This window comes from Rana temporaria, chromosome 5 (genome assembly GCF_905171775.1).
Source record: "Rana temporaria chromosome 5, aRanTem1.1, whole genome shotgun sequence".
NCBI classification, from domain to species: domain Eukaryota; kingdom Metazoa; phylum Chordata; class Amphibia; order Anura; family Ranidae; genus Rana; species Rana temporaria.
Window position 1 is genome coordinate 34,034,887 of NC_053493.1, and position 25,034 is coordinate 34,059,920.

Here is a 25,034-nt window from a genome sequence, read left to right on the forward strand (position 1 = left end):
TGCAAAACAAGCTTCATTCTTTTCTATTATCACAATACAGAAGCTGAAATAAAAAGCATAAGGGATAATGGATTCACCAACGTTCATTCTCTGTTCTCCCCTACGAGAATAACATGGTATTATACGCCAGCTAGACTGGCTCGTTTTCTTCCCTCATATTCCCCTCACTGTTACCGGGATTGTTCGCAGGAAGGTACCATGGCCCACATTTGATGGACTTGTCCCAAAGCATGTAGACTATGGGTCAGGGTCTACACCACAGGTGTCAAACACAAGGCCCGCGGGCCAAATACGGCTCTCCAGGTCATTTCATGAGGCCCTCACACCTCTCCTGCAGCTCCAGCCCTCCTCTGGTCCTCCTCCAGACCCCTACTTTCTGCTTTCAAGCAATGCACCCATCTTCTTCCCAGCAGCAGCTGGGGGGTGCACTGTGGTGTAAGGGAGAGTAGAGAACTCAACTTCTGATGGTGGTGTGGCTCGACATTTAATGTAAGGGGAAGGGATGTGCTGGACATCTTACAGATACAACTGGCCCTTTTGAGGACAATCATAATGCTGATGAGGCCCACAATGAAATTAAGTTTGACACCCCTGGTCTATACCCTTCCGTTTAACATGCTCCATTCCAACCTTAAAGGAACACTAAAGGTTTGTTTTTTATTAGATCAATTGATTGCTGTAAGCTAGAGCAGGGCTCAAAATTTTAAGTCCTGAGCTACTAGCCGGGCCTCAAGAGTTACTCGCCACCAGTTGCCCCACCTAATTGATACATTGCCCTGCGCCTAATTGCACCCGTAAACACGCCCTCGTAGATTATCTCATGGAATGACAATGTTTTATGCAGAATCAAGTTACAAAATTAAATATTACCAACAACAACTTTAACAAAATGGGACAGGGCACTGGGGGCAGACCAGAGGGACAGGGCACTGGGGGCAGACCAGAGGGACAGGGCACTGGGGGCAGACCAGAGGGACAGGGCACTGGGGGCAGACCAGAGGGACAGGGCACTAGAACTGAGTCTCTTCCCCATTCTCTTGCGGTCTCCTCTGCAACTCCCATCCATCCTCTCTCTCTCTCCCATTCATCTCATCATCAGGAGCCTGTGTGTGCGGCTCCACGCTTGCATGTCCCCACTTCCCCCTTTTATTCAGGCTGGCAGTGAGGAGAGGAGGTGTAGCACAGCGGGAGGGAGTACAATCCAGCGCCGAGATCCACACAACTGCACAGCCATTGACACCATAGCACAGCACACACTGACAGCGCACAGCACACATTGAGACCAGTCTGTTCACAGTGCTCAGGCTAAACTGTTGGACACTTGCATAGAGCACAAGGAGAAGAAAACTGCACAAACTAGAAGGCTGCCGCTCTCATGTCAGGGCAACTTTCAGTGAGCGCTGCACCGGAGTGGTAATTTTTGCAATCCTCCACCTCACTCATTACTTTCTGCTCTCCAGCTACATTGGTCGGGGGAGGGGGGCAGGCTCAGAGAGGTCATACTGTTAGGTCCTATGGCTTAATGAGAATTGTAAGGAGAGCACCTGTGTACTGCTCTGCCTGTGCGCGGCTCAACAGACTACTTTTCCCCGAGCATGCACCTTTCCTCTTCGGCCGCCAATCTCATCGGGACTCTAAGTGTAGGCACAGATTGGAGGGAGATTGGTCATGCAGCCCTGTCATCACTCGCCCACAGCTTAAATCCACTCGCCAAATGCTAGTAGGCGAGTGGAAATTTTGAGGGCTGAGCTAGAGCATTTAAATATCACTTACCTCGTTTTTCCTTTTGACCTCCAAAATACAGTAATCCAGGTTTGAAAATGCCATTTCCTGTCTCTCCTCTTCTTGCTTTCCACCAGCATCTGAGCCGTTTTGCATGGTGGAAAGCAGAATGTGCTCACCCCCTCCCTATGACTACAGCCCTGCGTGAAGATGCTCTCTTATCCCTCACAGGCATGGAGGCTAAGCCTAATGGGAACTGTAGTTCCCATTAGGCTGTGATGTAGCAAGAATGAATGTGCACCGCAAACCAGGAAGTCAGTGAGAATAATGATTCAGGAGTGACGGAGGTGAATAAAACAGCTCGATTTCAACAGGTATCAAACTAGTTATAATGCAAAACATTACTTTTTACTTTATCAGCTACTGTCAGACTTTAATTTAAGAGGAAAATATTTTTGTCTTTACAACCCCTTTAAGAGAGCCCTATGAAGCCCTTCTGTGTAAACCTATCCTTGAACTCCTCCGCCCGGAATGGCAATTGGCCTTGCACCTTTTTAATGCAACTAAGTTGACCATTGGGATGGCATGGAAAACCCCAGTACTCAGCTTCCAAGCAGTTAAAAACCACATGAACGACATTATGATTAATGAAAAATTGGCGGAAACTTGGCCAATACATTTTTTAGGGTCTGGCAACCATGGATATCATACAACCAACCAGGTTCAACACCCTACTTCTTTCAATCCGAGGGTCTTGGGATGCACCCCCCCCCCCCCAACAGACTCTTTCCTCCTCCTCCCGTTTTCCTCTCTCTTATATCCCCCTTGTTTTCTACAGTCTAACCATTCCCTCTGTATACTTTCTCTGACACTCCTCGTGTCCAGGGGTCGGTCCAGTGTAGATGGTTACAGTAATAAAAAAGAAATAAAAAAAAAAAATTAAAAAAATGAACAAACAATAAATAAAAACCGAACAATCACTTTTCTCTTTTATAAATAATCAATATGCAATTAATCTATGTATGTACCCCTCATTGGGACTTCTGATCCTTTGCCTACCATACAGTTTACTCTGGGGCATTAAATGATCTTTATTGCGACATATGACCGTTTACTATTGTAATGATGAATATTGTACCATGCATATGACATCCCGTTGTTGGGACCTTCATTTCCATCTTCGGTTTACTGTAACCATCGCACTGTTGAACTACACTGAAGAATTTATATTTCTACCAATAAAGACTTTGTAAAATAGATAAAAAAAACATAAAATAAATTTGAAGAGGATTCTAAACTGCTCCCGACATTCTACTTACAAACAGTCCAAGGAGAATGTAGTTTAGCGGCACTTTGCGACGGGCTTGGTTACAGCAGGCCAGGATCATAACCAAGATAAAGGTGCAGGGTCTGCAAAACAAAGCATGGGATAATTATCTGTAGCACTGACCCCCGAAGGAGCTGCTGGTTTAATTTGGGCCTGCACTCTACCAATAAACCCCACTAACTTGGCTCAATCCCCTTGGCACAGCTGTGATGCAATGCAATACAATGTAAGACAATACAAAATACCTGTATTATAACCCCAGGATCCACTGACTGCACTTGGAGTGAGAAAAACAGTACGCCACAACAACTGGATACTTAACCAGAGATATATTTTACTGTGAAATATGCAAAGAAGTGATTACAGTAATTGTGCTGTCATCCCAACGTAAGACGACAGCACAATTGATTTAAACATAAGGGCCCAGATTCACGAAGCTCAGCGCATCAATAGGCGGGCGTATCGCAATGCAGATACACTAGACCGTCGAAACTTAGAGAGGCAAGCAGCCTATTCAGCAAGCAAATGCGCGCTGCGATGCGCCATCGTAATGTAATTTTGTTGGCGTAACCCGACGTAATTCAAATTGGGAAGGAGGTGGGCGTGATCCATTTAAATGAATCGTGACCCCATGCAAATTAAGGTCCGAACGAACGGCGCATGCGCCGTCACGTGATCGCATCCCCCGCGTCCCACTGCGCATGCGCCCCAATTCGCCGATCGTATTCCCCCCCACGATAACCCAGCCCACCGTTTCCGCCCAGGGCATAAATCCGCCCGGACATGCGCCAGTCAAGTGCAAAAGTACACCTGCTGGTTTTGGTCGTTTGGTGTGGCTACTTTTGCTTTGTTCAGATCAAAAAAGATGTCTGAGGCTGGCACGAAAGATAGGAGGGAAAAAAACTTTCTTATTGAGGAGAAGGCGGTGATTATAGATGCCATGAGGAAGTATAACAAGTTCCTCCACGGCAAGGAAAGTGGCTCGACCAGCAAGGTCCGTAAGGATCAAATCTTGGCACAGATTGCTGCGGAGGTGAGTGCCCTTGGCTATGCCAACCGAACCCCAGACAAGATCGCCAAGAAGATCAATGACCTGCGGCGTCTTGTGAAGGAGAAGGTGGCCAAGATAAAAAAACACAGTAGGGGCACCGGAGGTGGACCAGCCCTGAAACTAAGACTGACACCTGATGAGGAGGTCATTGCCAGGTGCCTGGAGAAGGAGCAGGTGGAGGGCCTGGAGGGCTTCGAGTCAGTTGATCAGCCCTTGAGGACAGGTGAGTGTGTTTTTTCTTTTATCTGGTGTATAGCATGTGGGGGGGGGGGGAGTGAATATGTGACAAGTGTGTGGGTCCACCAACATGTTACTGTTTTGTGTCATCCACAGATGTGCAGGATGAAGCGGGCCCATCCTCGGCTGCTGGCCAACCAAGCCCATCCCAGGATACCAGTGTCCACACCTCTCCATTAGAGGAAGTGGAGGAGGAGCACGGGCACCTGGATGATGGCATATATCTGGGGGATGAGACCACCGTCGCTGGACCCTCCCATACCTCCATAGGGGATACCCCCCCAAGGGACTCCAACTTTATTGTAACCCCCCCAAGGGCCTCCACCCTTTTGGGAAGCCCCCTAAGGGCCTCCGACCTTTTGGGAAGCCCATCCTCCCTAAGGGAAGTTCCCTCAGGGTCCTCCCCATACATTCGTCCCCAAGCCTCACCTGCACCCAGGAAGGCAATTAGGAAGACGAGGGGTGATCCTGATGCCTTAGAAGCCACTTTGGCTATGGACCTGGCCAGGCAGACCCAACATGTGGGTTCTGTTGCATGTGATATGCGCCGGGTGGCAGCCAGCCTGGCCTCCATGCAGCAGACCCAGGCTGCTTTCACTGCCACCATTAGTGAAAATGTGCAGGAGGTCAGTGCCAACAGCACTGCGTTGGTGACCTGCGTTAGGGACCTGGATGACACTAATTCAGGCCTTGTGGCAGAGGTGAGGAGCCTGGGAGTGGCCATACAGGCCAATACAGCAGCCATTGAGGCGGTGGGGAATCAGACCACTGCGGTCCTTACCCGCATAGCCCTGGCTTTAGAGGGTATCCAGGCAGCCAGGGAGAGACCGGGGGATGTTCCTCCTCCCAATGACCCACCCCCCCCACCCGCGGCTGCCCCCAGGCAACAGAGGGCACGGAGCCTTGGCACTAGGCGTAGTACACGTCGGGCCAGATGAGTGCCATTTATATTATTTTATTTTTATATTCTATTTGATTTTTGGTTATTAATTGATACTCATGATATGAGTGATATTTTTTTATTATGATACTCGATTGGAGTTGTATTTATTTTATTTTTATTTGGGATATATATTTTGACAAATATTTTCTGAAAAACATACAGCAACATAATTGGAGCCTTGACGTGGCGTTGCTGCTCCCAAGTACCGCACGGTGTACTTCGGTCTAATCCAATTTATTGGTGTTTGGGGGGGGGGGGTGTGTTAGGGACCACAGTGGGGTGCATGCGTGCATTAGCATTGTGACATGTTTCATGTGCGTGTTGCACGTGAAAATAAGCCTACCACGAGGCATCTCCTGACTGCTCTTCCCTCTGCAGACGGGGGACCCTCGGGTGGGGGGGGAATGTCTGGTTCGGGGGTCAGGTCATGACGGACTTCAATCTGCAGGCCCCTTCTCATTGCGAAATTGTGCAAAATGCAACATGCCCCGATTATCTGGCACACAAAGTCTGGGGCATACAACAGTGTACCCCCAGACCTATCTAGGCATCGGAACCGTGACTTCAGGAGGCCAAACGTGCGCTCCACCACTCCCCGGGTACGTATATGAGCCTCATTGTAGCTTCTTTCTCCTGGTGTTTGTGGGTTCCGGAATGGAGTCATGAGATGGGGTCCCAGGGCATATCCAGAGTCACCTGTAAGGGAAAAGACAGGAGGATGTTAGTCATGCATGTGCCCCTCGTGATGTCTGCATCATGGGGGGGGGGGACAGTCATACCTGACACCCATGTCACTCACCAACCAGCCAGCTGTCCCCATACACGTTCTCTTCAAATTGTCTTGGGATGTCGCTTTGCCGGTAGATAAAGCTGTCATGGGTGGCTCCAGGGTGTTTAGCACATACGTGCCATATGAGGCCTTGAGCATCGGTTATTACTTGTACATTAATGGAATGCCAATTCTTCCTGTTACGGTACATATGCTCAGCGTCACGGGGGGCCTGGAGTGCCACGTGAGAACAATCAATGGCCCCCACAGTGCGTGGAAATCTGGCTATTTTATAGAAATCGGTTCTTGCCTTCATCTGCTGGACCTCCTGGGTGGGTCTCACAATGTGGTGGGACATCCGTCTCAGGATGGCGGGTACAACTTGGTGCACGCACCTACTCATTGTGGATTGGGACATCCCAGCCAAATTTCCACTGGTTCTTTGAAATGATCCACTGGCCAAAAAATGCAGGGTTGCCATGACCTTGAGCAGTGGCGGCACTGCTTGTGATCGATGTGTTGGGTTGGTGAGGTCATCCTGCAGGGATCGTACTATTTCCATGATGGCTTCAGTGTCAAATCTCAACAAGCGAAACACCTCCGATTCCACCATGCCAAAGAGGTCCATGCGATCTCGGGGTACCCTCTCCTGTGCCCTCCTCCTCCTCCTGCGTGCTCGTAGACGCCGTAGTACTATGACCACGGCTGCCCCTGACATGTTGGCACACAGATGTGTTGTCCTGCAAGTGTTGTTGCTCAGCTCCTCTGTCACGCTGCTGCTGTTGCTGCTCTCCAGCTAACCTGTGCAAGTCCGTTGCAAAGTTACCCCTGCTTTTATGAAGGGTAACTTTAGATCGGGCTAGCAGCTTACGCGCACCGCGCGTAGCCTACGACGGACAATCGTACGCATGTGAATCGGCATTTCGCCCTCATTTGCATAATTGAATAGCTAATCAATGGGAACGAAGAATACGCCTAGCCTAAATATGCGCCTAAGTTTCGCCGGCGGAGGACAGTTGCGTTGGACGGGTGAAGCCTAAGTTCACGTGTATGTGCTTCTGTGGGTACCGCGCATCGATACGACGGCGCACATCTACACTTACGCCGCGTATCTCGAGATACACCGTCGTATCTGCTTCGTGAATCTGGGCCAAGATATTTGAAAACAGTATACATAAACATTTTATACCTGGGAGCTCCCCCTACTTTATTAGCTATGCGTGAGATCTCACTTAAAGTACTTGGTCTTGGATCTTCTTTTCTTCGCTAGCTAAAGTGATTTGTAATCCACAGTTTTGATGAGTCAAATTGAAGTGAAAATGCTCCTGGTGTAACTGCAACAACTATTTTAAAATCGCTTGAAACGTCAAATTAGATAGGCCTCAAGCCTTCTCGGTTTCAGTTCCTCTGTGGAACTATAAATCCCAGTGAGGCCTGTATATGAGTCTAACTGCGTGTAAACTTAGCAAACTGTGGGTCGTGACCCGCTCACCCACTGGATCGGAGCTCCGGGTAGTAACTTTTGTTCAGGGTCCTGTGACTGCAACTTGCTTCTCCGTCAGCTCTGTTCAGCTCCGCTGGATGGATCCGGTTCTCCGATGCTCGGATGAGTGTCTCTCGGTCTCTGCAATTCGGCCACTGTCCTCTAGCTCTCCGAGCTCAGCCTTCGCTCCCCAGCAGCTCGGCATCAGCATCCAGAAGGCTTTTTGTTTACACTCCTGTCTCCCCTCGTCAACCCAAAATCCTCAACCAAACATCTCTCTGCATTACCAGTATTTGGGTCTCTCCTCGTCTCCAAGGCAACCAAAATACTAAACAAAACATCTCTCTGCATTACCAGTATTTGGTCACTAGATGGCTCCAAATACTTAAACATAGCAATGTCCATAGACGTTGTATTAAAGTATGCAAACACACATCAATATACAAGAATGTCAGCGCTACATATCTGTAGAATCATCTTTAGGATACAGGTCCTCTTTGGTTTAAATGACACTCCAGCCTTGTTAAATAAGCCTAGCTTCGTGCAGCACTCACTCCTGCAGGAGCCTGCAGTTTAAGGTCCTTAGGTTTTTTTTCTGTGGTTACACCTGCAGCCAGGCACACAGTCACTCCTTTGGCTCAATGGACAGTCTAGGGCAGTGATGGCGAACCTTTTTGAGCCTGAGTGGCCAAAGTGCAACATAAAACCAATTTATTTCAAAGTGCCAAAATCCATCGCCATGCAGCACATTACACATCTCCATCACACTGGTAGGTAAATTGGATCCTGTCCAAATTGGCCCAGTATATATATGTATATCTGTGTGTATGACTGTGTGTCCCAAGCGTGTCACGATCCTACAGGGTAAAAATGACCGCACCAGCCAAGCAGATACTGGCTGGAAAAAGCGCCCAGAGGCGATTCAGTTCGCATGAGTAGCGCTATACAAGTCATTCATTCATTCATTCATTCACACTGTAAACTTCTAGCACATAGTGGGGTAGATTCAAGTAAAGACGCGCACTGATACGGCGTTGCAGCGCATCGTCTTTACGATACGCCGCCGTAAATTACAGGAGCAATCGCTGTATTCACGAAGCACTTGCTCCGTAAGTTGCGGCGGCGTAGCGTAAAAGGGGCCGGCGTAAGCGCGCGTAATTCAAATGATCCGGTAGGGGGCGTGGATCATTTAAATTAGGCGCGTTCCCGCGCTGAACGTACTGCACATGCGCCGTCCCTAAAATTTCCCGACGTGCATTGTGGTAAATGACGTCACAAGGACGTCATTGTTTTCGACGTGAACGTAAATGGCGTCCAGCGCCATTCACGGACGACTTACGCAAACGACGTAAAATCTTCAAATCGCGACGCGGGAACGACGTCCATACTTAATGGCCTCCTAATAGCAGGAGCAGCCTTACACCGAAAAAGCCTTAATGCAAACGACATAAAAAACGCACCGCGGGCGCACGTACGTTTGTGAATCGGTGTATCTAAGAAATTTGCATATTCTATGCCGACAACAACTGAAGCGCCCATAGTGGCCAAAGTTATATTGCACACAATTCTACGCCGCCGCAATCAAGTTACGTCGGTGGAGGAAGCCTATTTTTTCAGCGTAACTGCCTTTGTGAATCGGCGTAACGCTACGCGGGCGCGGAATTCAAATTACGGCGGCGTATCTGGAGATACGCCGCCGCAAAAGGTACCTGAATCTACCCCATTATGTATTGGCCTTCAGCTCACACCTCTGTTGTCCAGCCACAACACATCGGTGAACTACAGCACATTATACATCGCCTTGTAACTCATAGCACACCTCCTCACCATGCGTCACACCCCGCCATTCAGCAAATGGCGCACTTTCTCCTCCATCACACATCTGGTCACCCCTCTGCAACTCACCACCCCTTCCTACCAGTCTGTGTGTCGGTCCCGCATCGCTTTCTCCAAAGAGTTGTCCGCTGAGTCAAAGTGTTGTGTGTGATCGGGAGGAGGTAGGTGGTGCCGGGACAGTGTGGTGACACTGGGCGCTTTGTCCTGCCAGTGAAGTTTGAGGGGCCTTTGTGTCCCTCTGCGTGCCAGTTGTGGCAAGCATGCCATAGGTTCGCCATCACTGGTCTAGGGGTATGCTTTTCTGATGCTTTATTGCAGAACTTGAACTTGGATAGTAAGGTAGGGCAACTGTGGGATACTCCAGCAACTTCCTCTTAATAATCTGAGCAAAGTCCTTGCACATACAGTTAGTGAACTGAGCTATACCAGGACACCAGGCACAATGTACCCCTTTGAGCAATGCTGATTCTAGCACCCATGGGATAGAAGCAGCACACAGTCTCAGGGATCTCTCACTCCAGGGTGTACATTAATGTGTCATTCGATAGCAGGATGCCTCCTTCCAATATCTTCCAGACACCCTTTTACAGTGATACAAGACAAGATCTCCAGGCAAAAGTACATTAGTCAGCGCCAACATCTTAGCAGAATAGGCCCCCCAGCCAGCTTAGCTAGGACCTTAAAGTGAAGTTCCACCCATAAATATAACATTACATCAGTAGTTTTAAAAAAATGTCATTAGTCCTTTAAGAAAAAAAAAATGTTTTTTTAGATGCCTTCAAAGTGTTGTTGCTAGGCAGAATAGTTAATCTTCCCTCTTCCTGCACCTAGGTGCTTAAGCTTCCTAACCTACACCGCACAGACTCCTGAGAATGTAGTGGGTGTAACTTTCCAGGAGTCTGTGCACTCCCCAGTCTCGAAGAATCATGTGACTTGGACAGTACAGGTGCTGAAACCTGCTCTGAAACCTATTACACTGCTTGTGCAGCACTGAGCACGTGCAAGATCTGCAAGGCTGAAATCCAGGAAGTCATACAGTCTGGCTTCATGATGCCCACACTTAAGATGGCCCCAGTCAATTTATATTTTATAAAGTGTCTAAATGCTGTAACAACCTAATAAAACGGACCTTAGTTTACAGACTAGCTTTACTAGAATACATTAAGCTTGTGTATTACAGGGGTATTTATATTTAAAAAGTTAAATTGTGGCCGGAACTCCGCTAAGCGGAGTTCTGCCCCCAATTTTTTTTATAAAGTCAGCAGCTACAAATACTGCAGCTGCTGACTTTTAAAATATGGAAACGTACCTGTCCAAAGTGCCCGCTATGTCCTCACCCGAAGCCGATCTGTTCCTCAGCTCTCGGGTGGAGGCGCTGCCATCTTCGGTAAGGGAATCAGGAAGTGAAACCTTGTCGCTTTACAGCCTGGATCCCTACTGAGCATGCGTGAGTCGCGGTGCGAGTGCTCACTGGTCCCCGCTGATATCTGGGACCTGTGTGTCTCCCAGAAGACAGCGCGGGGGGGGGGGGGGGAATGGGGGGGGGGGTGGACATGGCATAGATCACCACGGAGCCTGCGGCGATCTATGCCCGGAACTGGGAGCAAATACCTGGATTAGACAGGTATCTGCTCCTCCATCTCCCTGAAAGTTGCCAAATGTGACACCGGGGGGGATTTCTGAAAAGCAGAAGTTACATTTTTGGGTGGAACTCTGCTTTAATGAACAGCAGACACATGGCAAGCCTCCAGGCTGGGATCTCCTCCTCTAGGGGGGGTGCTACATAAATAAAAAACAAAATAAAAAACTGACCCAAACCCATTATAGCTTCCTTGAAGGCATTAGCTGTTTGGCTTAGCACTGTAGAAACAACTTATAAGATAACTTACATGAGGGCGTACAATATATATGGATATTCGTTCACCCAATTTCTGAGGGTTTTCCTACAAGACAGCAAAAGGCAAAAAAGTAAAACCATTTTTCCAAATGACATGTTACATACAATATATACAGTATAGTAAACACACCACATTCTCATAACCAGATATTAATTTAAAGAGCATCTCCTGGCAAATGTGTATTTTTCTTTGTAACAATTTTTTTGAAATAAACACTATATAATTTGCTATTAACAGGTTCTGTTTGATGGTTTTGTGTTTTTGGAGAAGTAGAGGCGATAGCCTGCTGAGAAATGGCACACGAGATTAGGAACATGGGGCCAGATTCACAGAGAAATACGTTACGCTGCGGCGGCGTAATGTATCCCATTTACGTTACACCGCCGCAAGTTTACAGCGTAAGTGCCTGATTCACAAAGCACTTACCTGTGAACTTGCGGCGGTGTAACGTAAATCCGCTCGGCGCAAGCCCGCCTAATTCAAATGGGGCGGGCACCATTTAAATTAGGCGCGTTCCTGCGCCGAACGTACTGTGCATGCTCCGTCCGTCAAATTACCCGACGTGCATTGCGCTAAATGACGTCGCAAGGACGTCATTTGCTTCAAAGTGAACGTGAATGGCGTCCAGCGCCATTCACGAATCACTTACGTAAACTACGTAAATTTGAAATTTTGCGACGCGGGAACGACGGGTATACGCAACATTGGCTGCCCCTAATAGCAGGGGCAGCCTTACGCGAAAAACGCCGTACAGAAACGACGTAAACTGCGTACGCAGGGCTCGCGTAACGTTGTGAATCGGCGTTAGTATGCAATTTGCATACTATACGCTGAGCACAACGGGAACGCCACCTAGCGGCCATCGCAAGAATGCAGCCTAAGATATGCGGGCATAAGAGCCTTATGCCGCGCATATCTTAGGCTGCAGTCGGCGTAACGAGGTTCCTGAATCAGGAGCACTCGTTACGCCGGGGCAAGTAAGCAATTGCACTGTGTAACTATGGTTTCACAGGCGCAATTGCTTCTTGAATCCAGGCCATAAAGTTTGGTGGTTCCAAGTCATTTTCTAGCAAAAAATGTAGATTTTTACATGTAGGAGTAAAGTGTCAGAATTGGCCCGGATGGCAAGTAGTTAATGGGATAAAACATGGTGAAATGTGCATGTATTGTAGAGGTGTGCTGTTCTATTTTTTATTTGCCCTGACATACACTTACCAGAATGTGAACATAAACACGATTCCAAATGTGGGAACTAACTGTATGGTCAACGTAATGTAGACTTTCCGGATAAAAGCTGAAAATAACATAGCAATGGTTATAGAATCCATAATTAAAATCCCTAATGCAGTTAAGGTTACAAAACAAATCTGTGGCCACACCAATGCGGTACATCACTATAGGCACTCAAAGAAGTAGAAGCTTCTGATCAAACAGAGCCGGCTCTCAGAAGATTCGGGTCAGGATGGAATTTAGCACAGTATTCTACAACTGCTGGATCAAACTAAATATGCAACTGTAAAGGGGAAAGAGGCAAAAAAGCACAAGTGAACTTTGTTTTAAAAGTCTTCATTACAAGGCCATTTTTCAGTGCCGTGATAGTTTGGCTGACATTTACTCAGTCATGCAACTTACTTCTAGATAATTTTTTATTTTTTTTGGACAGATAGAACTTTCCTGTTTATACAATTTAATTTTGTTATATAAAAGACAAAAACACATTGTTGAAGAAAAAATATTTTTCTCACTTTCTTGCTCTAAAACGTATCAAATAAAAATACCATAACAGTGCAAAATAACCCAAATATTACCACTTTGTGGAAAGTGGACACCCCAAGGTGATATGATTTTTGCCACTTTCTGTATAATCAAGTTTATTAGTTTTTTCAACCAAAGAAATACACATGACATACACATGTTTACCAGAAGACTGTCGTTAGGCAGTACTAGCGACCTCGCAGGGTCTCTCTGGCTTCAAGGCCCCGGAGGGGTCTGTTAAACATACAAAACAAAAACACATATTGTAATAAGGCGTGGGGGTGCCAACGGGCATCCCATAACATGGTGTCAACCAAGGAGGGTGGTAATTTCTGGGTTAATAATACAGGGTCCGGCCGTAACGCCAGCCGTTCCCCGAGGGCAAGGCTACCGGAATCCCCGTGAACGGCCTCGCCCTACCGAGGCGAGACTGGTGTCCGTCCACGCGGGTTGCTACATCAGTAGGGGCCTTAGCCCGCGAGCCGAACAGGGGGGGGGGCCATGGGGCCTCCAACAAACCTCACCCTGCTACAACTCGCCCGCCCCGGGCACCCCACATGAGGTCCTGGAGTTAGACTCGGGGCCAACAGTGTCCCCTCAATACTCGGGGACGGCCCCATAGTCACCAGTGTCTGAAAAATCGGCCTTACCCTCGGCTCCTTGAGTGGCTCCTTGGTTGAGAGTGCAATCAGCAACAGAATATGTAAATCAACAGTTGTAAACAGGGAATAGGGATTGGGTAAGAAGGGAAACAGGGGGAGGAAAAGAGAGGGGATGAAATAGAAAGAGAGGGGGAAAAGGGGGGAGTAAAAGAAGGACATACCAGGTTTACCTTCAGGCGTCCAAAAGGCTGCAAGTTACCCCTCGCCGGGCTCGGTGCCATGGTGATCAGTCCTCACTGGTTCTCGCTGGTCGCTGGGCATAGCCGGATTCACGTGGGCAGGGGGTTGTTATGTGCACTTGCCAACCTGCGGGCTTTGAGGGATGGGTCTGACAGTTCTAGTAGGGCAGTGTCCAAACTTGACGGGACAAAAGTGGGGTCTGAGGTATATTCCGACCAGGGGGCCCATATGGTAGTGTATCTATCTCGTGTGTCGCGACAGGTCGCTATCCAGTCCTCTGCTTCCTTAACCACAGTCACCCCCGTGATCCAGTCTTCCCTCGTAGGGATCCTGGATGTTTTCCAGTGCAGTGGCACAAGGCGCCTTGCTGCATTAAGCAGATGAGGCAGCACATTTTTTTTGTATTGCTGAATGGGGATCGTGGGGATATGTAGCAGGAAGTGTTTCGGGGATAGGGGGATCTCCAGACCAGTCACTATTTTAATTTGCTCCCTTATGTCCTCCCAGAAGGGTTTGATCAAGGGGCAGTCCCACCAAATGTGGAGTAGTGTGCCTCTAAGTCCGCAGCCTCACCAACATAGTGGCGACGTAGAGGAATAAATATTTGCCAGGTCTGTTGGGACTCTGTACCACCGGGATAGAAGTTTAAAGTTCGTCTCCTGCGTCCTTGAGTCAATGGAAGACGAGTGGGTTAGTTGGTATAGGTGGTCAAGCTGTGGCCCTGTGAAGGTCGTTCCCAGATCAGACTCCCATCGCCTAACATAAGCGGGTCTAACTTGTGTTGCAGTGGAAGTGAGGAGTCGGTATAGTTCCGATACCATGTGCGTAATAGGAGCGTCCTCTGTGAACAACCTTTCAAAGAGGGTGAGCGTCAAGGGGTCTCTGATAGTGTGACCATGAATCTCGAAAAAGTGGTGTATCTGTCTATATTTCCAGAAGTTCATACGGGAGCCTTGTCTGCCTACCGGGAGTGTTTCGTAGCTTTGAAGTTTACCGTCTCATGAGTTTCCCACAGCTGGCGTTCCCATCATCCACCCACGGGTCAAAGAAGGACATTTGTTCGCCTGGGGGAAACCATCGGAAACCTCCCAGGGGGACCAGCGGGGACACCGGGGGGGCCAAGCCGAACTCGGTATTGGCCTTGTCCCAGACGTTTAGAACATGGGTCGTCGGAGGTGAAGTTGTGTCCGACAACCCCCTGTGCTCCCGTGACAGCCACGGTGCGTAGGATAAATTCCTACCCGCCAGGCTTTTCTCAAGAGGCACCCAGACCTTGGTGTGGGTATGGAAGCGCCAGTTCAGGATCCTTTGCAGAGCTATTGCTCGGTAGTATTGTTTAACGTCGGGAACCCCTAGGCCTCCCGTGCGTTTTGAACGTCGCAGTATTCTGAGCGCTATTCTAGATTTACGTGCGTTCCAGATGAAAGCGATCATCATGCTAGAGATGCGGTCGAAAAATTGTTTGGGCAGGGGGATCGGGAGCATTTGTAAGTAAAAAAGGATGCGGGGCAGTACAGTCATCTTGATAATATTAACCCGACCCAGCCAGGTAAAAACAGCCGTACGCGTCCAGCGTTGTAGGTCACTTTTAACAGCCGTCAGTAATGGGGTATAGTTAGCAGCATACAAGGTGTCAAATTTATCTGTCAGTTGTATACCCAAGTATCGCAGGGATGTCGTGGCCCAGGTGAAGGGGAAGGAGGTCCGGAGACCACTGGCTACCGTCAGCGTGGTCATGTGACCGATGCGCTAGCCCACACAATACACGTCAAATGCTCGGCTGATCTATGACGTTTTCCTTGACGTGGATGCATATGATTGGCCCTAACCAACGGCTTAGACACACATGTGACCATACCATGTGACCCCACCAAGTCCGATCATTGCGGACTCCTTGCCACAGTCCACACACGGACCAGGTTAGTTTGCTTTCATTATCCATTTATTTTCAAGTGATTTTATTATTATTTATTTTTGGACCTAGATTTTACATAATTTGTTTCATACACTTAATTATTGTACTATACATCAGAGTGACCCGGAAGTGCATTCTCATTGGACGACCCCCCAGGGGAGTGATCCTAGGGAGGTCACAATTTACATTTAAGCATGGTGGCACCAGTAGAGTCTTACCCCAGACGATGCTAGTTGTAGCGAAACTAGTCGGGACTCTACTGCTGCCATGCACTTTTCCACATTGATGTCCTTTTTATCAACTTAATTGTAAGTGTTTTTATCCGGCATTAAAATTTCCCCAGTTTTACGGTATTACGCTATGTGCCTTTTATTTTCCTCCACATACTTTGGGCAAGTTTTCCAACTCCCATGAGTCATCTCCCAGCTGAGGTTATTCCTTCCACCTGTTACTAAGCGAAGATTCCATCGTTACCTGCTGGTCGCTCTGTTTGGTGTGTCCTGGTATATCCCTCCATCTCATATACAAAGCTTTACTGATCCTTTGGGCATAAGCTCACTTGGATCCATCGCATCTGGTAAGCCTTCCCTCCTGGTGGTGGGCGTTATCACTAACATTCCAGCTTAATTAGAATCACCGTGGGTGTCTCATCACTGTCGTTTGATTGACCATCTTGATTTCTGATTTCACGTTCACAATATGGACTTTTAATTTTTTATAAACATTTAGACTTAGGTCTAAGGTGTCTCATCACACTATTTATTTATATGAATTATACACCTATCATGGACTCACGTTTTTTGTTTATTTATATGTGTGTTTAACATAAGACATCACGGTCTTTTTATTAGTCATTGCTTAGCGCTGCATTTTTGGATTTTTTGTTTGTATTTCTTTCCTATTTTCACCGGATTGTATGTAGCTGCTTTTTTACCCTGATAGCGCAGATTTACTTTTTTATTTTTTACTATGTGCAGGGAGGTTGATAGGAAGAATCTCTGACTTTGTCAAATTTATTTTGAAGTTGGACAAGGTCCCAAATAGCTTTAGCTCTTTCATTAGGTTGGGCAATGATATCAGCGGGTTTGATAGATGAAACAGGACATCATCTGCGTATGCAGAAAGCTTATGTTCTGCGTTACCCACCTGAAGGCCCTTGATATCTGGGTTAGCTCGGATGGTCTGGAGTAGGGGTTCCAGGACCAAGGCAAACAGGAGGGGTGACAATGGGCACCCCTGCCGTGTGCCATTTCTGATGGGGAATCTAGTGGATAAGGTGCCATTAACTTTGACTTGGGCGCAGGGTGTGGAGTATAACGCCAGGATCGTGGTCAGTGTGCGCGGGCCTAGGCCGATCGACCGCAGGACCTCCGTCATGTACGGCCAGTCCACGCGGTCGAAGGCCTTTTCGGCGTCAGTTGACAGGACAACATAAGGCGTGGGGTCTGGGCAAATTCGGGCCCAGTGGATGAGTTGGACCGCCCTGAGGGAATTGTCTCTGGCCTCTCGGCCGACTATAAAGCCTGTTTGGTCAGGGTGTATGATGTTGGGCAGAAGATGTTTAAGCCTGTTTGCCAAAAATTTTGCTAGCAATTTAATGTCCAAATTGAGAAGGGAAATGGGGCGATAGCTCTGGGGGACAGTGGGATCCTTGCCCTCTTTCGGAATAACCGTTATGTGCGCCAATAAGGCTTCGGAGGGGATAGTCTTACCCTCTGCCAGGGAATTAAAATACTTACACATGGGCAATGCCAGGTGGGAAAGGAAAGTCGTATAGTACGGTTTAGTGAACCCGTCAGGGCCTGGGCTCTTCCTGTTGGGCAAGGACCCCACTGTGGTCCCAATTTCATTAACGGTGATAGGGAGTTCCAATGTCGCAGTCTGATCGTCAGTGAGTGGGGGGAGGTTAGCCGAGTCAAGGTAATTCCGGATCGTCTGTCGTCTGACGTCTTGTGTGTTGGGGGGTATGTCAGGGTTTAAATTGTAAAGACCTGTGTAGTAGTCCCTAAATCCTGAAGCTATTTTGGAAGAGTGGACCACCAATTCGCCCGAGGGGGAGCGCAATTTCTGGACGTGAGATGTAGCATTTTGTTTTTTAATTGCACGTGCCAGCATCTGTCCACATTTGTTTCCATGTTCGTAATATTTGTGGGCCACATACCGAAATTGTTTACGGGTTTGACGGTCAAGGAGGCGTAGGAAAAGCTCCCTTAGTTCCGTCAGTTCCTTTAGGGCCTCTGGGGTGCCGTTCGCCTTGTGTTGTAGTTCAGCCCTTCCCAGGGCAGTATGTACCCTGAGAAAGTCCGCACCCCTTTCCCGCTTGAGCCTCGCCCCTTGTGAAATCAGCTCCCCCCGAACCACCGCCTTGTGGGCTTCCCACACCAGACCGTCCTCCAGCCCGTCCGCCGAATTTTCAGCAAAGTAGTGTGACTCTCTTCACCGCGACCGGGTCATCCAATAAGTTGTCATTTAACCGCCATGTCCAGGCTTTGTTCAAGCCTGCCGGCAAATCTAAGGCAACGGTGACCGGAGCATGATCCGATATGGATATGTTGCCAATGGCTGCGGTCTGAAGTAGGTCTAGTGTCCTGAGGTCCACGTATATGTGGTCTATCCGAGTGTATACGTCGTGCACTGTGGAGTAGTAACTGAAGTCACGACCCGTCGGGTTTAGCGTACGCCAGCAATCTACCAATAGGTGAGATTGGAGTGTTTTCCGAAAGCGTCTAAGAAATGCGTAAGAGTGTGTGGTCTTCGTGTGGGAAGTGTCCAAAAGGGGGTCTGGGCTGATGTTGAAGTCTCCTCCCAGGACCAGTCGGCTCTCCCTGAAATCTGTCAGTCGGTCTAGAGTTGAGTCAAGAAAGGTGAGTTGGTCTGTGTTTGGGGCATAGATCGTTGCAAACGTGTACATCTGACCTGCGATGCTACCTTTAAGAAACACATATCTGCCCCGAGGGTCTATTTCGCTCCCTAGGGTCAAGAAGGGGCATGATTTGTGAATTGCTATGGCTGTCCCTCTAGATTTGGGTGTTGGTGAATTGCTAAGGAACCATTGGTTAAAGAGGTGGGTAGGTAGTCTGGGAAGGGATTGGGGCGTGAAGTGTGTCTCCTGTAGGAAGAGCACTTGTGTTTTTAAACGCTTTAGTTCCCACCACAGTTTACTGCGTTTGTGGGGGGAACAAAGCCCCCTAACATTGTATGTGCTTACCTTTAAAGATGCCATGGGAGAGATCGGGGGTCCACTAGTTCAGTTGGCTGATGTCGAGCCCAGGGAGGCGATCCAGCAGCTTGGCATACCTGGTATAGGTGGTCTAGAGAGAGCAAGAGTAGAGTCAAGAGGAGAGAGTAGGGGGTGAGGGGGAGGGAAACACAGAAGGTAAGTAACAGGTAGACAATTTGTACATCACAGTGGCCTTTGCCACTACATACACAGTCCATACTAAAGGCCTCGTCCAGGGCCCTGTCCCCTATATGGGGAGAGGTTCCGGGAGTACAACCTGGGGTCCCAACTGGGACCATCACCCTAAGAAGGGTGGCCTACTGGGGATACGTGAGCCAACCTGGGGAAGGGACGGGAATACTCCCAGCTCCGCCCACCTCATCTAGCGTAGTGTAAAGGGGGGGAGAACCAGGGAGGGTATGTTCGCATGGGGAAGAACTGTCCGTTCCCCTCTGGGTGAGCCGAGCTCTACAATCTTGTTCCGGGTCATAGCAGTGGGCATAGTCATGTTCAATAACCCGCAGTAAAAAAGGGGGGGCATATCTGATTATAAAAGCGAATTGGGGGGCGGATAAAAGTGGCACAGTATAGAAACCGGTAAAAGAAAACAAGGGGGGGACAGATCAAAAATTAAAGCATATATGGCCCTAGGGCCAGGGCAGTGGTGAGATCTTCAGCACAACAGTTAGGGGAATTGCTCCTATGGTAGCAGCTTGAATTGTAGTAGCATTGTGCAGCAATGCCGGCTGTCGTTTCAAAAGGACGGGTCCATTGGGAGATCTGATGGGCGGCGGTTGCGGTCTCTTCTGCGATTCCTGCGAGAGGATGATTGCCATGGTTGGGGCTGTGGCAGGTTTAGCGTCGGTTGGTCTGTCCACCCTCTCCAGTCAGGGAAGTCCACCGGATCCAAGCCGAGGGAATCTAAAAAGTTCGGGAGGTCATCCTTGGTGCGAAGTGTCACAGTCCTGCCTTCTTTAGTGGCTTGCAGGTAAAAGGGGAACCCCCAGCAATATGTCAGGCCTGCATCTTGGAGAGCTGTCAGCAGGGGGCGCAATGCTCTGCGCTGCATGAGAGTGCGCCTTGAAATGTCTTGGTAAAAAGCTAGGTGGGCGCCATCAAAATCAAAGAAGGGTTTCCCTCTCATTTTCTGCATGATGCGGTCTTTCAGAGTATATTTGTGAAGTTTACAGATAATGTCTCTGGGGTTATTTACATCTTGGGAGGGGGGCTTCAGGGCCCTGTGCGCCCGGTCTATCTCAATAGTGGCTGTAGCCGGGAGGCCCAGGATTTCTTTAAAGACTCCTTCCAGGGTTGGGACAATGTCCCTGGCTCCTGTGGCTTCCGGCAGGCCGCGGACCCTAATATTGGCCCTGCGACTGCGGTTCTCCATATCGTCAATCTGGCACAGCAGGGCTTCTATTTGGTGGTCTTGGGCAGTGCATTTGTCTCTGAGCATGGAGATGACCGGCAGGGATTCTTCAAATTTTTGCTCCAGGGTCTCCAGCCTCCCCCCTAGATGTGCAGTATCGGCCCTGACCTGGGCTATCTCCTCTTTTAGGGCCCGCTCTACCCTGTCAGCAAACCGTTCCAGGTCTGCCTTAGTGGGGAGGGAGAAAATATGGCGCCGGACTTCCAGGTCATCCATAGGATCGGGGGCCTCACGATCGTCTCCCCTAAGCCTGGGGGAATCTGGGGAGCTCCGTGGGAGAGAGTCACTCACCGATTCTGGCGACGGGATCGGGGATTCCTCCAGGGCTTGCGACCTGGTGTGTAACGAGGCCTTGGGTGTCTTTGCGGCCTTCGTCGCCGCCGCCATCTTTGGAGCCTCGCGGCTGCGTGTGCTGCTCCCGACGAAAAAATCAAGCTGCCCTTGCTTGGTCCGGTCCGGTCTCGGCGGCTGGGAGGTGGACCGGTTCTGCTGTGACATTCTGGGCTGCGGATGGGGTAAGATTCTCCCTCCAGGCTATGATCTGTGCGGCGGTGGGACGGAGCTCAGGAGATGCACGTCCTCACTCCTCCATAGCCAGGACACGCCCCTTTTGCCACTTTCTGGGGGAAATTGAGACATGCTTGTATTGGGGGGGGGGGGGGGTTTAAAATATTGGAGCTTGGTAATGGTTCACCAGATACATCAAATGTACAGGTCATACACAGAGGGAGGAGAAGGTAAGGGGGTTAATGTACTGGTCACATACAGTGGGAGAATGTAGATAAAGGTTTTAATGTACAAAGTGTGCAGGACAAGGGAGGGTATAATGGTTAAAAGGATAGGGCTGGGGTATAAAAAAAAATCCATGACTGCTGCCACTGATGTGGAACTAATGTATAAATGATTTTTTCCTCCTCTCTTTCCTCTGTTGTAAAAGGAAGAAAGCGGGCGTAAATCCTTCCTCTTTCCTCTGTTGTAAAAGGAAGGGTGCGGGCGTAAATCCTTCTTCTCTTTCCTCTGTTGTAAAAGGAAGAAGGCGGGCGTAAATCCTTCTCTTTCCTCTGTTGTAAAAGGAAGGGCGCGGGCGTAGATCCTTCTTCCCTTTCCTCTGTTGTAAAAGGAAGGAGGCGGGATTACCAATGTAAATACTACACTGTTTACATTTATGATCCCTGGTCTTCAAACCAATCACATGATACAGAGCTGCTCAAATTGGCTCTGTACACAGCTATATAGAATTTGTTGGGCTATATGGGCACCTCGTCCCTATTGTTACTCGAGAACTTATAGAAAGGATAGGGTGAACGAACTTTACCGCTACCAGTGAAGGACAGTAGAAAACAAGTTAAAAAAATTATCTTTATTACAAAAAGTTAAAAAATGCTTAACACACTTAATAAAACCAAAAAACATTGGCTCAATATCAAAATATCAGGTCAATAGGTTACTATAGTACATGGGTGCTCAACCTGTGGCTCTCCAGCTGTTGTGAAACTACAATTCCCATCATGCCTCTGCCTTTGGGAGTCAAGCTTGTAACTGTGAACAGCTTGCAATGCCTCATGGGACTTGTAGTTTCGCAACAGCTGGAGAGCCACAGGTTGAGCACCCATGCTATAGTATATCTCTGTTACTGCTGTGTCAAGAGGTTGACGCATTTCGCATCAGTGCTTCTTCAGGGCCTCAGGTTCTTGACCACAGACAGTGAGGGGGGATTTTAACAAAAAGTCTGTCTCAACCGGTGTCCTTTCCCATAGCAAACAATCTTGTCTCCTCATATGCTCATCTCCAGGACTTCTCTAAAACCTCTATCTCAATCTGTCCGGCTATTTCCTACTCTGTCCACCTTTGAGCAATCCCTGAAAACCCATCTCTTGAGGGAAGCCTATGCTGCCTCCACGTAACTAAATGTTTTAACTCTTCTATCAGCTCATGCCTCACAGTTATTACCATTTGTACCACTTGCCCCACCATATTAGAATGTAGGCTCACATGAACAGGACCCTCCTAATCCTATATCGTAACTGGGCCATCTCCCTTTATATTGAAAAGGGCTGCACAAACTGTTGTTGCTATATAAATCCTGTATAATAATAATAATAATAATAATAATAATAATAATAATAATAATGTTTTAGGGATTTTAATTTCAGTTTTGATAGGTAGGGTAACAAGTGGAGTTCCTCTTTAAGAAAAGATAATGGTACTTCTGCAGGTAAATATCAGAACTATTATAACAATGAAGTACCTGTTTCTCATTGTACGCCATAATCAATACATTGAAGTGTCCTTGTAAAAATCACCGGAAAGGCATCTGTGATGTAACAAGTGCCACCATACTGCAGATAAGAATGTATATTCTCACCAGTGATATTGTATGGAGCTACACACAGAGTGGTTAATCATTAGCCATTAGTATTTTCCAAGGCAGACCTTTAGACCTTCATCATAATCAAACACATTACATTAAGGGAGAGCCATAATGCTCACTGATATTTCAGATTTTGTCATTAATACATTTTAAAACTACCATCAAAGCAGCCACTGTGGTTCCCATGAGGCCTGCGGTAGATAGGGGAATATGTGGGGTGAGTTAGCAGGGCCAGCCCCACCTACATGGCGAGCATTGCAGTACTGCATCATATCAGCTTCCCACACAACAAAAAGACCTAAGACACTGCAGATGTGTCCCACTAAATGTTGCTGGGATTGATGCAGCGAGACCCGTCTCCCCCAACTTCACCTGTTTTACTATGTAGGCAGAGTTTCCTACTCGATGCTGTGCCAGGTGTAATTAAAAAAAAAAAAAAAGCCCTGGGAGCTTCAATATGGCCCATGTGTGTGAATACTCCTGATGAGAAAGGAGTAACTACCTGTTGGCCAGTTGTATGGGGAGAAGAGGTCTTGTACCGAAATCTGTGCAACCGGTGATGCCCTGCAAGCTGCAACCTGTATACAGAGCTGCATGTGAAGGCTACATAAAAGGAAGCAAAAAAATGGCACAGAGTCCATTTACATAAAGATTACGCAATGTTGAAGTATGCCTTTCACATTTCTTTGCCATGGGTCAAAGGTATCTGCTGAAGAGCCATGATGATTGACATACAGTAAAAGCTAGCCTGTCATTGCCTTTGGTTGGCTTGAACTGCATCCTCCTCTTCAGCAGAGATCAATGCCATGGCCATTGGTGATTGCAATTATCCCAGCAGAAAGGTACTGTATCTGCACTTTAATATTCATAAATTGATTTGGGAGCAATTCTTCCAAATTAATCAAATTTAAGGTTTAACTTTTTGTAGTTCAAAATAAGTGTCATTTGGCAGCTTAAAGGATAAATTCACCTTTTGACAAAAATAATGAAAATAAATGCACATTTTTTTGTAGGTAAACAAATGTGCATTTATTATTTTTTCTTTTTGGAGCCTGTAAAGCATTGTACCAGTGGCAGAACTACCAGTGTCGCAGCAGTCACACTTACGACTGGTCCCTGGCATTCCGCCACTGTCAGGGGGCCCCCAGCGGGGTTGCTAATTGCAGGTATCTGAGCTGTGTGTGTCTCTTATGCCGCTCACAGTCGTCATTGACAGTTTTACGTTTCTCCCCTCTTGCATGGAATGAGAGAAGAGACAGCCGATCTGCTCCATCTCCATCCCCCCTCCCTCCCGTGTGTGTGCTCTGTGGGACGGTGAAGGATATGTTAAGGTGGCACTGATGGGCACTAATAGTTGGCACTGATTGGCAGCATTGATGAGCATTAATAGTTGGCACTGATGGATGCCGATAGGCGGCATTAATGAGCACTGATAGGTGGCACTAATAGGGAGATTTAATGGGCACCGATAGGCGGCACTGAAATGCCGCACTGATATGTGGCATTGATGAGCACTGATAGGTGGCACTGATAGGTGGCATTAATAGGCACTGAAATGCAGCACTGATAGGCGGCATTAATGAGCACTAATAGGCGGCACTGATAGGCTGAACTGATGATCAGTGTAAACAATTTACTGACATTCTTGACATTTAACGTCTCTCCTTTCCTCACACAGACACCGTGTGGGAGGAAAGGGCTGCTGATAACCGGCAAGTCTGTTTACATGTGATCAGCTGATCACATGGTAAAGGGCCGCCGTGATTGTGCTGAATGCACGTCCTAGGGGACACGTGGTGGGAAGCAGGGCTCTGGGATAATGTCCATGGATGCCCTCACAGAATTGGAATCCGGGGCTCGGATAGAAGGGTGGGTCAGGGGGGCCCATCGTGGTTTCTTGCACCGGGGGCCCTGAAGGTTCTAGTAGTTCATTGAAAACTACAAGCCGACAGCCGCAAAGGCGGACCTTGTAGTTTTCTATTCAAAGAGGACTGTGAATGAGTGACGTGGGCGGAGCCCGGCATGGCTGTGTCTTTTTGAATTGTGGAAGGAGACAGAGGGAGAAGATCCCTGGTCTGCTGTCACAACGGGGATCAGGGGGGGTACCATGATATCATGATACATGGTTACACCCTGAATATGGGTGTAACATGTTATGAAAGGTGAACATATGCTTTAAGTCTGGAGGGCATTTTAAAATACAGGGAACCCTAAAAACAGTTCCACCATGTACACA

General features: G+C 48.1%; 1 protein-coding gene across 2 annotated transcripts in view; it reads right to left on the minus strand.

The window, feature by feature from the left end:
* LOC120939919 (protein lifeguard 1-like) overlaps positions 1-25,034 on the minus strand; it is a 43,230-nt gene that overhangs the window by 12,404 nt on the left and 5,792 nt on the right. For both annotated transcript variants that reach the window (XM_040352350.1, XM_040352349.1), the window contains exons 3-5: positions 12,482-12,560; positions 11,258-11,311; positions 3,042-3,132 (exon numbers count right to left, since the gene is read on the minus strand). In XM_040352350.1, the coding sequence (XP_040208284.1) occupies positions 3,042-3,132; positions 11,258-11,311; positions 12,482-12,560 (224 nt within the window). The remainder of the gene's footprint in view (positions 1-3,041; positions 3,133-11,257; positions 11,312-12,481; positions 12,561-25,034) is intronic.